The following is an 18,240-nucleotide window of genomic DNA, read 5'->3' as shown; positions in this document are numbered from 1 at the left end:
ATATATAAAGAGTATTTCAAACATGTTGCTTGGTAATAAGGATAATTTTTTTATTATTTCTTAATATTTCAAGATTGGATATAAGAAGTTGGCTTCTATATTCGTTTCCAGGAACATCTCATCACATGTAAGGATTTGTCTGTTAACTGAAAATGTGATTGCAAAAGAGACAGAAAATTAGAAAGGCCATATATACAACATCAGGCTGCGTGCATGGAGGATGAGTCTCACTCGGATTGGCTAACCTACCTCGCGATACATACCGATTGCCCACTATCATATTTTATTTTTTTGGTGTCCTTCTAGGGTATGATTATAATTTTTTTATTGTTATCTTTTCAATGATATTGACATAATAAAATATGATTTTAATAACCTATTCTTTTCTTCTCTCTTCCCATCTCCTCGATCTCTCCTCTCCTCTCCTCTCCTCTCTTTCTTTGCCAAGTTAGCCCATTTAAGAGAAAGAATAGGTGCAGAATAGTGAGTGAATTGAAGCAAATGAAGTGGCTTTAAAAAATGTGCATTCGATCTGGTGAGATTGACACTCAATTCACTCCGTTTGGACCGTGGACTAAATAGAGTGATAATTTTTTTATTTTTTTAAGAAAAAGAAGAAAGAAGAAGAGCATATATGCATCATCATCAATGATGCTTCATTTATGGGAGGTTTAATTAGAAATAGGAGTGGCTAGCTAGATTGTCCAAATCAATATTATATTGACTGGTTAATTCTAAAATCAGTGTTGTTTTTCAAGATGAAGTCCTTTCAGGCTCCACTACGTACATCGATCATCGTTAATTCTGATGTTCAACCCATCAATTCCTACAACTGGCTTCATAATTTGGTTCTGTTTCTGAATAGCAAGTATCCAATGACTTTGTATGCTTCATCTATTAATTAATTAATTAATTAATTAAGGTGGGTTGCTATCGAATTACATTGATGATTAAAAATATAAAAATATATTAATTTAAAATAAAAATTAAAAAAAAATCAATTTTTTTTAAAAATATCTATTGAAATGTAAAAACAAACAATGTCTAAATCATCTCCAGCTACCACTTGCTTTATTAGCGAGTTAGGGCTTTGAGAATTAATTTATTTTTATGTTTAATAGTGTAATTAAATTATAAATTAGTTCCTAGATCAAAGTACTCAGCTCTCGGACAACAACACATTTACTACACTACGTACTGTTTTATGATATTATAAATAAAAAAAAATGCAGTAATATTATTATTTTTATTATTACTGATAATTATCTCCATTTTAATGTTCATCATTGATTCATTTATTTTAAGGGGAAAAAGAAAACAATTTCATGGCATAGCATGATATTGTAACATACGAAACATAAGTCAAAAATTTATCTTGGTTGTGACCACCGAAGGCCTCAGTAGTCAGTACTAGTCCCAAAAAAATAAATCCCACAAACCCTACAGGGCTCGAGCCTAATGATAATAAATAAGCGCTGATATATAGCAAAAATTATTCAGGCTGTCCATCTCTTGTTAAGAAAACAAGAATGGAGCTAGAGAAAGGAGAAGCTTTGGAGCCAGTGAGCCTTACTGGACAGTACTTCAACAGCCCAGCTCTATGCATGCATCTCCATTCTTACGGTCTTTCAAGTAGAAGTGCCAATGATTGCTCCAAAATTATTTGAAAATAATATAAATTTTATTTTAAAATTTTATTTAATAATTATTTAAAATATAATTTATATAATTATGTAATACATTATTAAATTGAATTATATAAATCATATCTTAAAATATCACGTATTGAGTTGAATTGATTATTTAGATGTTGTAATTGATTAAAGATTCTATTTAAAATTAATTTAGAGTTAATTAAGATCTCATTTGATGATCTTTTGATGTATGGTTAGAATTTTCTTGTTCAAATCTTTCTAATAATACCGAGTATGTCAAAAATAAATCCTTAATATATCCTCAATAACTTATTATTTCTTTTCATTTTCCCCATTTATTTCTCTCTCTTATTGCATCACCTTATTTTTTTCTTTTTTTTCATTGAATCCTGAATTAATTTTATTATTGGATATATATATTTATAAGATTTTGAATTGATTTTTGCTAAGATTAATCACTTTTCAAAAAACATGGTTTAACATGACTAAATAACCGTTATTGAAAATAACAATTTTATATAAAATTAATATTTAGAAATATAGTTACATTCAAATTATGCTACTTCCTCAATATTTTTTCAACTCATATCATTCTCTCACCAGTTTTATTAAATTGTGTCGTGTTTTTTTTTTTTTTTGATAATCATCGAGAGTATATTGATAAGGCCATAAAGCGAATAGCCAAAGAAAAATACAAGAGATATGAAAAAGAAAAAAAAAAGAAAAAAACTGATCTATTACAGCAAACAACAAGAAGACTACCTAAGATTTCTTATTATACCATAATTTGATGCCATCAGAAGATCTTAAGAGGTCATTTCCTGTATAATTGAAGTTTGAATCTTGAGTATGCAACCAAATAGCAACCCGACGAAGGATGGTGGAGAGTGTCGTGTTTTTTTTTATTTATTAAAAAAAGTCCTTAATTCAATGACAAAAGTATTACTATCATTTGACAGATTGGTAATGTTCACACAAATATTTCCATTGTTTAGCGTGCTAGAATAATACACGTCTCCGGCCGACAAAGTCGACAGTGGCATTGATGTTAAGCTGTTGTTATGGTGCCAAAACTTCTTTTTCGTAGGACCTTAAATTTATGTAGTGCCAAGAAGGAGAGGACCTTAAGACTTAAGAGTAATTAAATGCATGGACAGAGTAATTATTTTGCTTAAAATATTTTACATATAAAATATTTTTTTATGTTTTGTTTTAAAAAAAAATTTCTTAAAATATTTTCTAATATTAACAATGAAGGAAAAAATAGTGCATGATGAAATAATAATAGTATATAGTGGTAGAGAAAAAGATGATGACAAAAAATAATAATAGTGATGGTAATGATGAAGAGGGAGATGATTGTGTGGTGGTGAGATATAATTGGTGGTTGAAATAGTTGAATGATATTGTAAAGAAATTATTATTTATAGAATATTTTATTAAATTTCATGAATTAAAAGAATTTTTCAGTAATTGATATTTGGGTTTAGAAAAAAAACGAACACTTGCACAAGAGCAAGTTAATTAAGAAGCAGAAACTACGTACACATTCCTTAAAATCAGTCAATGTATTCGCACACAAATTTTACTCAGGAAAAAAGGTATTCCAATATTGATGACAATATTTCTCTCATTTTGCTCTCAAATTATTATTTTTTTATTTTCATTCTTTTTTTGTTCTCTCTTAATTTGCTTTATATTTATCTTACGTACTTTCTCCTATGCTACAACTAGTTATATCATAATTTCTTTTTAGCTATTAAAGGACATGCTAACAGAAATTCCTTTCCAGTTATAAAGATCTGAACAATTTCACTTGAGACACACATAAGTTTGATGAACAATTTCACTTTCATGTCTGAAAATTAAAGATCTGAAGCAGAAAAGAAGCATATATATATATATATATATATATATATATATATATATCATTCCATATTTAGAACAGGTCAAATGTATGTGCCTAAGCCTTAAAAGGGCTACTTCCATTGAGGAGGGCATTCTGCATTTGTGATTTCTGTTGAAACTGGTGCGGGCCACCAAGGAAGCATGGTTGTGAAAACTAGGTTGATATGATAGGAGCTACTTCCATACAGAATCTTATCAACAACTTGCAACTCTCCTCCTTAGATCTTGCAGGCTACGATGTGCTTACGCAATCCTACGTCCACCATATCCTTCTTGTTTGGGTGGAAAGCTAGCGCCAGTGCACGAAGGAAGCCGTCTCTTACAAATTTCCAAACCAAAGAGTTTGGACGTTGTTAAAGTAAATCTTGTGCTTCAAAATCAATTTTTTTACACTCATAATCCTCCAGTTCCCAAACACTCAAATGATCAGCAATATCTGGATCGGGATAGCCAACCAACTTCATGAAGCGCAGAAAACCTTGGCATAAGCCAACACAAAAACTAGTAGTATGATACAAACCAGACTTACTGATTGTTGTGGCTTCATATTCCTCAATGTGGATGGTTTGAGCATCATCATTGAAGGGATCGTAAGCAGCAGCATAACGACCACTGCACCAATGCATCCTCCCATCATGCGCACCAACATTGCTACCATGCAGGTATTGTGCACCCTGTTAAAGTAATTCAGATCAAACATAAAAGGAGGCTAGAATTCTCAATGATATGTTTGTTATGAGTGCTTAAGTTAACCTAAATACAAAGGAATTATATATAGGTTAAACTGAAAATACTATTCTACCCTTAATAAATAAAACTAGATAAATATTACTTAACATCTCCCCTCAAACTCACGATGCGACATCTACAAGCATCGAGAGTTTGCCAACTAGAAAATAAAAACGAGATATGAAATGCGTCTTGGTAAAGAAATCTGCAAGAAAGAATGAACAAAAGGCAAAGTAATGGTGCCATGCTTGAGATGATGACGAGTAACATGACAATCGATCTCAATGTGCTTAGTTCGCTCATAAAAACCGAGTTGTGAGCAATCTGAATAGAACTCTGGTTGTCACAATTCATAAGAGTAGGATGAGAAAAGAAAACTTTCATATCAGCAAGTAACCAACGTAATCAAACAATCTCTTTGGTAGTAGATGCCATGACAGAAGCTGAAGGAAAGTCAAAATACCAGATTTTGCAGAAGCAGAAGATAAAATATCACTCCAAATTTTTTATTTTTCTTGCAGAAACTTAATTCAAATACCAAATTGCAAAAACTGAAGAGAAGACGAAATACCAAAACAATTGCAAAGACAGAACAGAAATGCCAAATTACAGAAGCTGATACCAAATTGCAGAAACTGAAGAGAAGATGAAATACCAAAACAATTACAGAGTCAGAACAGAAATACCAATTTGCAGAAGCTGATACCAAATTGCAGAAACTGAAGAGAAGACGAAATACCAAAACAATTGCAGAGACAGAATAGAAATACCAAATTGCAGAAGCTGATACCAAATTGCAGAAACTGAAGAGAAGACGAAATACCAAAATAATTGCAGAGACAGACATAAATACCAAATTGCAGAAGTTGAAGAACAGTCCAAATACTAGATTTTGCAGAATCGGAAGACAAAATATCACTCCAATTTTATTTTTTTTGCAGAAACTTAACTCAAATACCAAATTGCAGAAACTGAAGAGAAGACGAAATACTAAAACAATTGTAGAGACAGAACAGAAATACCAAATTGCAGAAGCTGATACCAAATTGCAGAAACTAGAGAGAAGACAAAATACCAAAACAATTGTAGAGGCAGAACAGAAATACCAAATTGCAGAAGCTGAAGAATCTAAAATAAAGTTTCAGATATTAATTCTTCAGCCGCAAGCACAAAACTTGATCTTCATCCTCCATCTTTTAATAGGTCAAACAACCCATGTCTGATGTTTTGAAAAATGAATCTGAAGTTAAGCTTCAAAGGAATGCATTGAGCGTGCTGGAACATCTTACAGGGAATGAAATGGATGATGATAACGATTTTGATACAAGCAGTGGCTCTGACATTGGTGAACATGATTTCTACAAGGGCAGCGAGTTTCATAAAATTAACAAGCCAAGAGTTCGATCAACTAGGCTCTGATACCATGTTAAAGTAATTCAGATCAAATATAAAAGGAGGCTAGAATTCTCAGTGATATGTTTGTTATGAGTGCTTAAGTTAACCTAAATACAAAGGAATTATATATAGGTTAAACTGAAAATACTATTCTACCCTTAATAAATAAAACTAGATAAATATTACTTAACACACCCATCAAAATAGATTCATTCCCACTGTCTTGTTTCAGAAAAATATACATCCACAGAGGTAAGATTGCTTTGTTCCAAACTCCTAGTAGTGCGCACTGCTCTAAATCGAAAAACGTACTGTCGCTGCTGATGCTGCGGCTGTCATCCCTGATAATTTGGAGCACAAACCAGCCCATAAGAGACGCCATCGTATTGTCTGACGGGAGGTGGAGGAAGGAGAAGCCATTGCATTGTGTCAATGGATTTCATATATATATATATATATATATATATATATATATATATATATATATATATATATATATATATATATATATATATATATAGTAATTATTATGAGGGGTATTTTTTGTTGAATATTAAACTCAATCTAGATGGTCAAGGAAGGCAACCACCAGCTGCCACCGACCAGCTGCCACCGACCAGCCGCCACCGACCAGCCGCCAGCCACCAGCTGCATGCCGCCAGCCACCTTCACACCACCGTCCACAGCCGCCTTCACACTTGAAGGTTGAATTATCTTGTTTTGAATTCGTGTATAAATAACAAGCTGAGCTTATGCTATTATGTGTGGGAGAGAGTGGAGAGAGTAGAGAGAAACACTAGAGAGAAGAGAGAGGGCGTGTATTAAGCTTGTTGTGTTTATTTTGCTCATGTAAGCTTTTGTTCTTGAAATAAAACTTTGTGTTTTATCCCCTCTGAGTGTTTCAAAGCCACCACCAGTGGTTCCTCCCACCAACAATTGGTATCAGAGCCCCGTTCGTCAAAAAACAGAGGTATTTTCAGAGATATCCGAATTTTCAAAGTTGTCAAAAACAAGTTTTGATCATTCCACCGTGTAGAGCTCATCCATACGAACTCACTGCCGTAAAAATCAGCTCAATCGGACGCCGGGGTGATCCACACGCGCCTCCTGAAGTTCCGGTAACTGTAGCCCAGTCGCACCCACGCGCGCCAGAGGAAAAAGACGAGTGACGTCCACGCGCGCCATATTTGAGCCGTTTAAGCCGCGCCGAGCCGCAAGCCAAGCCTCCAGCCGAGCCGAAGAATATTCCCAAGCATATTCCCTTTTCAAGCCGAGCCGCTAAGCCGAGCCGCTATTAGCTGAAGCAGAGCCGATAGAATATTCCACAGAATATTCCCGGTTCAACCCAGCGAACCGCCCGACGCCTAGAATTGGTTTTTGGACCGGTTCACCCATTTTCTGACCAAATTTCTACAAAGTCAGACCAGTTCCCGACTATTTAGACCATTCCGGAGCGATCTACAGTGTCCGTTTTGCCAAATTCAACTCCCAGAAGGAGATATAGTCATTAAAAGAGCAAAATGACTACAGAAAGTACACAAACACTCATCCCGAAGCTGACCAAAGACAACTATGATAGTTGGTGCATCAGATTAAAGGCATTCCTTGGTTCACAAGAGTGTTTGGAGATTGTACACTATGGTTATGATGAACCAGAGTCCAAAGAAGAAGAAGATGCTTTACAAGAGGCACAGAAGCAAGCCCTGAAAGTCAACAGAAAGAAGGACAACAAAGCAAAGACCATCATCTACCAAGGTCTTGATGAAGATACATTTGAGATCATAGCTTCCGCTGAAACATCACATGATATATGGGAGGCTCTCCAACAAAAATACAAAGGTGCTGACAGAATCAAGAAGATTCGTCTTCAATCTTTGCGAGGTGAATTTGAGTTATTACAAATGAAGTCCTCAGAGTCTATTTCTGATTATCACACAAGAATTATGGTGATAGTCAATCAGATGAGGAGAAATGGAGAAGCCATCGTCGATTCCCGAATTACTGAGAAAATTTTGAGATTCCTAGATCCAAAATTTGATTTTGTTGTTGTCGCTATTGAAGAGTCCAAGGAAGTGGACAAGTTGACAGTTGATGAGCTTATGAGTTCTTTGCAAGCTCATGAGCAGAAGATTGTAAAGCGAAATGGAGATAAGACCATCGAGCATGCCTTACAAGCAAAGCTGTCTCTCAAGGACAGATATGAGCAAGGGGAGACTTCAACAAGTGGATATACCACTCAAGCAGGAAGTCAACAATCCAGAGAAGGATTCTAGAGATTCCAAGGAAGAGGTTCTTGGAATACAAGCTTTAGAGGAAGAGGTGGTAGAAACACCACCAGAGGAGGTAGAGGACAACAAGCATTCACTCCTAGAGGAAGAGGAGGCGGTTACAATAACCGTGACAAGAGGAATATCCAATGTTATAGTTGCAATCAATTTGGGCACTATAGCACTGAATGCAGAAGGAAAGCTCCATTGGAGAGACGTGAGCAAGCCAACTATGCAGAGAAGGATGACAGAGAAGAAGCTGCATTTCTTGTCCAACAAGAACTTGGCGAGAAACAGGAAAATATATGGTATCTAGATACTGGAGCCAGCAATCACATGTGCGGCTACCGAGAGTTATTTAGTGATCTAGATGAGACCAAGCAAGGTCTAGTTACTTTTGGAGATACCACAAAGGTTCCATTCAAAGGTAAAGGCAGCATCCCAATCAAGTTGAAGAACGACGATTCCAGCCACATCGCCAATGTCTATTATGTCCCAGCCATAAAGCAGAACCTGATCAGCTTAGGTCAACTTTTGGAGAGAGGATATACTTTTTACTCGAAGAATTGTCATCTGACAATTAGAGACAACAATTGGAGATTAATGGCCTATGTGAAAATGTCCAAGAATAGGATGTTTCCTTTGAACATCCAGTATGATGCAGCAAGGTGTTTGAGTGCCATCACCAACAGTGAAGAATGGCTTTGGCACCTGAGGCTTGGACATCTGAATTTCACAAGTCTGAAGATGCTAGCAAGCAAGAAGATAGTCAAAGGTTTGCCTCACATTGATCATCCAGATGAAGTCTGTGAAAGTTGTGTCCTCAGCAAACATCACAGATCCAGTTTTGCCAAAGAAGTCAACTGGAGAGCAAAGAGGCCACTGGAGTTAGTACACACAGATGTGTGTGGCCCAATAACGCCTATGTCGACTGGACAAAATAGGTACTTTCTCACTTTTATTGATGATTTTAGTAGAAAGACGTGGATATACTTTCTGAAGAGGAAGTCAGAAGTATTCAATTGTTTTAAAGATTTTAAAGCAATTGTGGAGAAGCAAAGTGGCTACATGATCAGAACCGTGAGATCTGATCAAGGTGGAGAATATACAGCAAATGACTTTGAAGCCTATTATACACAACAAGGCATCAGACATCAGACAACACCAGCTTATACACCACAGTTGAATGGTGTAGCTGAAAGGAAGAATCGCACGATTCTTGACATGGCAAGAAGTCTGCTCAAAGCAAAGAAGTTGCCCAAGCAATACTGGGCTGAAGCTGTATCATGTGCAGTGTATCTACTGAATCGCTGCCCAACCAGAAGTTTGCAAGGAGTCATTCCAGAAGAAGCATGGAGTGGTCACAAACCAAGTGTTACTCATCTACGAGTCTTTGGTTGTGTGGCATATGCAAAGATCCCAGATGCAAGAAGGAGAAAGCTTGATGATAAAAGCGAGAAATGCATCTTTGTCGGATATGGTGAAAGAAGGATGGGATACAAGCTGTATAATTCCATCACGAAGAAGGTGATTATGAGTAGAGATGTTATCTTTGAAGAAGATAAATCTTGGGAATGGAATGATGATAAAGAAGCAGTCAAATGGATCAACATTGATTTGATCTTTGAAGGTGAAGAAGTACCAACAGTAGTTGTCGAAGAACCGATTATGCCAGCAGCTGAACCACAAAGTCCGGTGATTATGCCAGCAGCTGAACCACAAAGTCCGGTACACAGATTCCCTGTATTCAACAGGAGGAACACACCGGGAGCATCATCATCAACACCACCATCAGCATCCTCATCAGAAGAACCAAAAAGGATGAGAAATCTTGAAGAGCTGTACGATGCCACTCAAGTAATGGAAGATACAAATTTGTTTTGTTTCTTTGCAGATAGTGACCCATTAAGCTTCAATGAAGCTGTCACAGAAGAGAAATGGATTAAAGCAATGGATGAAGAAATACATGCCATTAAGAAGAATGATACCTGGAAGCCGACTCATCCACCAGAAAACAAGAAAGCAATAGGTGTCAAAAGGGTCTACAAGACGAAAGCCAAATTAGTGGATAAAGGCTACAAGCAGAGAGAAGGCATTGAAAGGAGAAGTGTTCATGCTTGGCATGACATCCCTCGATTGAGTTTAAATGGGAGATTTGTTGAATATTAAACTCAATCTAGATGGTCAAGGAAGGCAACCACCAGCTGCCATCGACCAGCCGCTACCGACCAGCCGCCAGCCACCAGCTGCATGCCGCCAGCCGCCTTCACACCACCGTCCACAGCCGCCTTCACACTTGAAGGTTGAATTATCTTGTTTTGAATTCGTGTATAAATAGCAAGCTGAGCTTATGCTATTATGTGTGGGAGAGAGTGGAGAGAGTAGAGAGAAACACTAGAGAGAAGAGAGAGGGCGTGTATTAAGCTTGTTGTGTTTATTTTGCTCCTGTAAGTTTTTGTTCTTGAAATAAAACTTTGTGTTTTATCCCCTCTGAGTGTTTCAAAGCCACCACCAGTGGTTCCTCCCACCAACATTTTTGGGGCATGCCATGGAATAGTAATCATTGCATGATACTACAACAGAAAAAGATTCCCTTTCTTCTGGAAGGAATTCTAATGTGTACGCAGCAGGAAAAGACTCGTGTATTTTATCATTGCCATCGCAAATAAGAAAAGACTGTGGACTTGGGATGTGCAAGACAGTAGAGGATTTTGATAGGCAGCATAATAATAATAGCTGCTGCTACTGCTCTTCTGATTCATATGATGCATTATAAATTTGGTAATAAAATAGAGACTAGTAGAGATTATAGAACACCACTTTTTAGATACCACCTTCAAAGCAAAGGCCGATTTCGCTGTGGGAAGTCGACTAAGAATTTCAATTAACAGATCGTATTCCAGATTGTCCAGAGAGCAAATTTGTGTTTGCGTTGAAGAAGATGATTTCGTCTTTTCGAAGCAAACAACGCCACAGAATTAGAGTGGCTAACATCTCCAGCCATGTTTCTCTTGTTCTTTCTATTGTTCTCTGGTAGGCTTTCGCGTTCACCCTTGCGTGTGTGTATGTATGTATATACACACGCATTCATTTTCTTGTCATATAAGGATACGGATTCTAAATAGATATACACATGTATTTTCTGTATACGGATTCTTTCTAAATGTCTGTGTCCTATATATTAGGATAGGGAAGGAAGGATATGATCAGATATTTAAGGGCTCAAAACCTAAATTTAAGGGTTCTGACACGCTGCAGACATGTCATATTCAGAGGAGAAAGATCTAAATCTTTGAGAGGCTTTGAATGGATTGGGTTTGTGTTTGTTTGGTATTTGAGCCGGCGGCCTGTCTTTACTTTTTGACCTTTTTTTAACCTTTTTCTGAGAAGTAATTCAGTTTTGCAGGCACAGGTAATCTACATATTCTTTATTTTTTCTCTCAACCAATCTAAAAGATAGGGTTCTATTTTTCCTCTCTATTTTTTTTTCCTGATTTGAGCAAAACCATGGAGAATATTTTGCAGGCACTGGCAAACTATATATTCTTTATTTTTCTTATTTTCTTACCCTTGTTTTTCCTTATTTGATTCATGCAAGTAAAAGGGCCTCTTGACTAGCTGTAGAATTTGTTGTTCAGAACAAAGGAAAGTTGTAGATAATGGGCAATCTCTTCCACACCTCAGCTCTCTCTATATATTTATATATATTATCCACAACTCGCTTTTGTTCCGAACAATACTGTCATTCTTATCTTCAACACCAAACATTTTTCTCATAATTATATATATATATATATATATATAAAATTAGAAGAAAAATGTTTGGTGTTGAAGATAAGAATGACAGTAGCATGAGTGTAAATTTTGTTGGCATTTATTAACCAATGATATTTCTATTTCGAGGATCAAATTTGTCAGGAGAGAAAGGACACGGTATTGCCATATGTGGTCAGGTTCCAAAAGAAGTTGAAGAAGCAGCCTAGGTTCATTTTTCAGAATTATCTCATGGAGTTAAATTAAAAAGAGGTTACTAGCTTTATCAAAATTAAACAGAGATTAGCCAGTGTATTTCATAAAATTTGGGAATGAGATTAATAATTCAAGGAGCCCTTTTCACAATAGTGGTAGATATAAAACAGGCAAGTGATAAAGATCAAGCTAAAAAGGGCTTGAAATCCAGTACAAGAGCTTACAAGAAATTCAAGAAAATCTTCCCTACTTTATTTTTCTTAACAGAAGAGGATATAAAGTTCATATGCGTGGACTGACAGAAGCATAGGCTAAGATATCAGGATTTTTTTCAAACTTGAGCATTGCTTCCTCAGATAATGTCACCCATGCTTCTATTCCCTCACCATCTCTTGTATCTAAGAGAAAAGCACCTCTGGGCATAAGCCTCATGGCAGTGCCTACCCAAATGGGCTTTCCAAACCCTAAATCAACCTCATAGAATGGAAATTTACACCAACTGCTGAAACCAAATAAACTCCAGTTGTTGGGATCTTTTACAATCTGTGCCAGTAATCCTTGGTCAGTAATACTGTCTGCATAAACCTGACAAATATAGTCATTATTTATCAGGCTTATTGACTCATGAATTTTTCCTGCTAAACCATTATAGTCTACCACTTTTGCTGGCCATTTTGCCATAGCAGTATGGATTATATTTCCAATACAATGTTGTGGTAGGGGTGGATCCAATCTCTTCCGCAAATCCACATTGTGAGCTGCGACTTTATATACCTTCTTAGACTCATTTTCTTCTCCAACAAATGCACCCCACATAAGGGCGGATACAGCCTCAATCCTGGTTGGACGATCTAAATATGGTCCATTGCTCAACTTTCCTCTAAGTGCAGCTACCTTAGGGCCATAAAACACGAACCTTTTCGTCACAGTTTTACAGTACGTGTTGTCATTTCTGAAACTCTCATGTAATTTTATGCCTGACAAATCTTGTGGAGGAAAGAGTGAGGTGCAATCAACAACCACCCCGTCAACAATATGATGGTCAACTCCACAGGAAATTGCAGCCCAGCATTTAACAAAGCTTACCAATGACGACCCATCAGCTACTCGATGGGAAATGGATACACTAACCGCTATCCCACCACAATCAAAGTAATTCACTTGGACTGCTAGCATTACCCTTGTGCTCAGCTCATCTAAGTTTTCATCTGGCTTGCATGGCAGTAGCTGCTCCAATTGATGAATGTCTGGCTGCTGAAGTATCACAGACATGTTGCATGTAACATGTGCTTCAATATAAGTGGCTCCATCATCATTGCAATCAATGAATAACACATCTTTTATTCGCCCAGCAAAAGGGTAGAAGAGGGTTAAAGTTTCGGAAAAGGCTTTTTTTAGGTAGTCAGAATTTTTGCTAGACATTTCGTTGGTTGGTGAGTAAAAAAGAATCACAGGGACATATGCTAAAGCTGCAATCTGGTCCTTTCCAGAGAGCTTATAGGTTCTTAGGTGGTGTGGTGTTGGAGCTGAGGGCTTGATAATTTCTTGAGAAATAATTTGAACTTCCATGTTCACGTATTCCTTTGCTTGATTCATCAAGAGAGACTTAATATGATGTTTATACATAAAGATGATCAACGGCCTTTCACCGGCACTTTGATAGTTAGTTGATTAAATATGATTTGCATACCAATCAGTCAGCTGTTTTTTTTGTTTTTTTTTTTAATGTGGACTTGGTAGTTGATTCACTTGATTGTCAATTATGTCTGATTTTGCTTGCTATATATTCTCATGCTAGTGTAAACCAAACACAAATTTCTGATTGTGGAGCATAATTTGACACCCTTTCAGATTTAGTTGATACACGGCAATGGGTTTATGAGAATTAAGAATGGTAATTAATTATAGGATTGTTGAATCTATTCAGTAATTTTTCTTACACTGTCACTACTCGTGGAGATTGTGGAGCAGATTCATTGACAGGTTAGGAATGACTTGGTGCATTCCTGCAACAGCTGAACATGTGTTATTGGAATAGAAACATCTTATAAATTTTAAAAGATGAAAAATCTAAAAAGAGGTAATATTCAAAAATTATTAGAGATAGCAAATATTATTTATTTTTAATATAAGAATAAATTAAAACCCTAAAATGGATCGATATTCAAAATATTATTCACTTTTAATATAAAAATAAAAAAAACATAAAAAAGGTTAATATACAAAATATTATTAGGGATAATATTTTTACTACTTACTTTCATATAAGGATAAACAAAATTATATGAAGTTAATATCCAAAATATTATTATGAATAATACAACTTATTTATTCTAATATAAAGATAAAATCTATAAAGAATTTTATCTGAAATATTATTTTGAATGACGCGGTAAAAATTTCAGTTTTATCTCAAAAAAAACCTTAACAATAATTGAGGGTATTTCATCTTCATAGATCGCCTTCTTAACCTAGAAAAACTTTTTCTCAACTAATTTTTTGTTTCTTCTTTAAAGTGGATCTTAGAAAGTTACTAATATGATATCACTAGTCACCCCTGGACACCATAAAATTTCCTGATCTAGGAGAGCAATAGTTATTATATAATATAATATAATTATAATTATGTCTCTTTTTTTTCTTTATTCATTAGACAAGAATCAACTTTCCTGCTTTTTTTTCTTTTCAGTCTTTTGAAAATTGTAATGAGTTTTAAATGTTAATCAAATTATCTTTTTTATTAAAAAAAATATAGCTTTTAACAAAATGTATAAACTCTCAAATATATATAAAAAATTATAAATATAAACACTTAAATAAAAAAAAATATAGTTCGATTTATAAGAGATAATTCAACGAATAATTTTTTTCAATGGAGAAGATTGTTATAAAACAATTATTCTAGAAGTTTATGAACCAGATTCACAAGGTCAAGTTTTTTTAAAAAATCCATGAATCTACCAAAAATATTTCCCCTCTAACAATATTTCTAAATTCATCAGTAGCTATATAAGAACTTCTTAATCAAGTCAGCTTATTTTATTTTTATGGTGTCCGTCTGAAGTATGATTATAATTTTTTTTTATTGTTATCTTTTCAATGACATTGACTGACGTAATAAAATATGATTTTAATAACCTATTCTTTTCTTCTCTCTTCCCATCTCCCCGATCTCTCCTCTCCTCTCTTTCTTTGCCAAGTTAGCCCATTAATTTAAGAGAAAGAACAGGTGCAGAATAGTGAGTGAATTGAAGCAAATGAAGTGGCTTTCAAAAATGTGCATTCGATCTGGTGAGATTTATCGATACACGACGTCGGGCGACGGCTTCCGTTTTTTTTGTTTATTTTAACAAAAAGAGTTTTTTTTCTCGATTAGGGGAAACAAAGATTTTATTGGAGTCGCCATCTAGTAATTTGAGGGAACTAGAAATCCCAAATTAGACACTGGTCCCAGAGATTCGGGTACGGGGTTAGTTATGATTAAGGGAAGGTAGACACCACCCTTAAAACATCCTTTCAATAGAAAGGTTACCCTTACTTGTGTGTTTTCTATTTGATTCAAATGCGATTATATTTTGGGCTTATTTGTAAATTTTTTAATGATTAATGTCGGTCCCTAAAAATAGGAGACACATTAAAAATGACATCAGTCCCTAAAAATTAGGAGACTCGTCTAAAATATTGACGTTTGTTTTTTTGTTTTTTTTTTTACAACATGCAAGAAAATTTACAAGCATTTATATATAAAAAAATATCAAAAATACCAGTTGAAACCCAAAAAATTACCTGAGTGTCAATGTATAGGTAAAGGACTGAAATACCCTCGAATTTCTCGAAAAATTACGAAAATGCCACTGGCGGCGCGTGTGGCACACGCGCGGTTACTGTGGGCGGCGGCGAGATTTCCCGGCGAGATTTCTGTCCAACCGACGGTCGATCCTGGTAGATCTGAGGACGAGGATTCTGATGGAGGTGGTATCGTCGGTCGTTGATGGCTGACGAAGGAGAATCGACGACTTGAAGCTTCGGTGGCCGCCGACAATCGCGGCCCTTTTCCGGCCAACTGAGGCGGCGAAATCAATGAAAACCACTGGGGTTTTTCTTTACATCAAGGGAGAAAACTTTCTGTGGTGGTGCGGAAGCTGGAGACGGCCGGAGATGGGAGATCGGGGGAGAGAGAGAGAGTCGCCGGCGAGAGGAGAGAGAGACTCTAAGCTGTGCTATGGTGTGAACGCGCGCATGGTTCACCGGTGCATCTGAAGGCTGTGAACCGTTGGATCTCCTTTGAACTGATCTTGCGGCTGCGATTGGCTGGATCTGGAAGTTGATCGACGGTCCTTTGAACTGATCTTGTGTCGCGGTGCACCGAACGCTCGGTACACCGGATGACGTGGCGCAACGGATCTAAAGGAGAATTGTTTTAAGGGCTGAGATTGATTTGGGTTTTAATTTGGTGTGGTAAGCTCTATTGTACCCTATTAAATCAACGGTTCAGATCTAAACACTCTAGATCTAACGGTTAGGATATATTTGGTATTTTTCAAATTGTTTTTTTTGAAAATCAATATCCTACTTACATGAAGAAATAGTGAAAAAAACGTGAATAGTAAAGATTTTTTCTTTGTTCTTTTTCCCCTTTTTTTTTTTTTTTCTCCTTTCTTTTTTTTTCCTCCCCCTCTGTCGAACTATCACTGGCTATTTATAGCCACAGGAGACATGCAAATCTTCAAATATTATTTTTTTTTAAATCACCGTTTGCTTTTATCATTTGTTTAATCGCCGTTTGCTTTCGGCGCAACGCGTTGCGCCGTTTGACAATTTATTTTATTATTATTATTTTTTTTTTATTATGTATAATACTATATATTTATATAGGTAAAATTAAAAAAACTCTATTTAGTATTAGAAAAAACCTGATTCAACCACTAAAAATCCATTTTAATGACCGAAAATTATTTTAAACACCGGGAAAAAACTTTTGATGGGTATCAACCCAGTGAACCGGGTTTTAGTCGAAAATGATGGTTTTTAACCCGAAACAGCTCGAAACTCATTTTTTACTCTGGTCGACATGGTTTGACCCGTATTGACCCGGTGGACTCGGTTTTGGTAAAAAATGACGGTTTTGACCCGAAACGGCTCGAAACTCATTTTTTACCCTGGTCGACATGGTTTGACCCGTATTGACCCGGTGGACTCGGTTTTGACCAAAAATGACGGTTTTGACCCGAAACGGTCTGAAACTCATTTTTTACCCTGGTCGTCATGGTTTGACCCGTAATGACCCGGTGGACTCGGTTTTGACCAAAAATGACGGTTTTGACCCGAAACGGTCCGAAACTCATTTTTTACCCTGGTCGACATGGTTTGACTCGTATTGACCCGGTGGACTCGGTTTTGATGAAAAGATGCGGTTGACTCGAGAAAAGTATATTTTTGAATTTTTAAACTTTTTTCTTAATTTTTTTGGATTTTTATAAATAATAATAGAAATAAAATAACATTCGAGGAAATCTTGGTGGATCCAAAATTGGGTTACAACAGTTGCCCCCTCTTTACATTGCTTACGGTGCAAAGGCATTTGGAAAATTCATTTTCTTTTGACTTTGCATAGTAAGTTTTGTAAAGAAAAACGATGGAAGTGTTGAAAAATGCACAGATTTTCAGTTGGTCTAATTCTTATGGGCGACCTGCCCAAGTGAAAAACATGAAAGTGTTTTCAATATTGATCTTGTGAAATACATGAAAGTGATTTCAGATTAATGTTGTGAAATACATGAAAATGATTTCAGATTAGCATTGTGAAATACATGAAAGTGATTTCAAAATTGAATTTTTTTTTTTTTATTTGTGAAATACATGAAAGTGATTTCAACCTTAGTCTTGTGAAATACATGAAAGTGATTTCAAAAATTGATTTTTTTGTGAAATACATGAAAGTGATTTCAACCTTAGTCTTGTGAAATACATGAAAGTGATTTCAAAAATTGATTTTTTTGTGAAATACATGAAAGTGATTTCAACCTTAGTCTTGTGAAATACATGAAAGTGATTTCAAAATTGATTTTTTTTTTTGTGAAATACATGAAAGTGATTTCAACATTGGTCCTATTTTCCAGGTGACCACCCTGATGATAAAATGCGAGGAAACTCGCAAGTGGTCTAATTATTCCAGGCGATCTGCCCGATGGTGAAAATGCGAGGAAACTCGCAAGTGATCTAATTGTTCCAGGCGATCTGCCCGATGATAAAATGCGAAGAAACTCGCAAGTGGTCTAATTGTTCCAGGCGACCTGCCCGATGGTGAAAATGCGAGG

At 35.9% G+C, this 18,240-nt stretch overlaps 1 protein-coding gene across 1 annotated transcript; it reads right to left on the bottom strand.

Annotated features, from left to right (window-relative positions):
- Positions 1 to 3,916: 3,916 nt before the first annotated feature.
- Positions 3,917 to 13,492, bottom strand: LOC133673247 (stemmadenine O-acetyltransferase-like). Its single transcript, XM_062093986.1, has 2 exons — positions 12,224 to 13,492; positions 3,917 to 4,237 (listed from the first exon to the last, which is right to left on the bottom strand). The coding sequence occupies exons 1-2, from the start codon at positions 13,490 to 13,492 to the stop codon at positions 3,917 to 3,919; spliced, it is 1,590 nt and encodes a 529-aa protein (XP_061949970.1).
- Positions 13,493 to 18,240: the final 4,748 nt, after the last annotated feature.

This window comes from Populus nigra, chromosome 14, assembly GCF_951802175.1.
Source record: "Populus nigra chromosome 14, ddPopNigr1.1, whole genome shotgun sequence".
NCBI lineage: Eukaryota > Viridiplantae > Streptophyta > Magnoliopsida > Malpighiales > Salicaceae > Populus > Populus nigra.
Note: the sequence above shows the minus strand (reverse complement) of the source record. Positions and strands in the feature narration are given on the sequence as shown.

Excerpts from the sequence above, each read along its gene's own strand:
- LOC133673247 (XM_062093986.1), bottom strand. The coding sequence starts at position 13,492 with ATGGAAGTTCAAATTATTTCTCAAGAAATTATCAAGCCCTCAGCTCCA. Across the intron at positions 4,238-12,223 it reads ATATCTTAGCCTATGCTTCT|GGTGCACAATACCTGCATGG; the intron begins GTCAGTCCACGC and ends TTACTTTAACAG.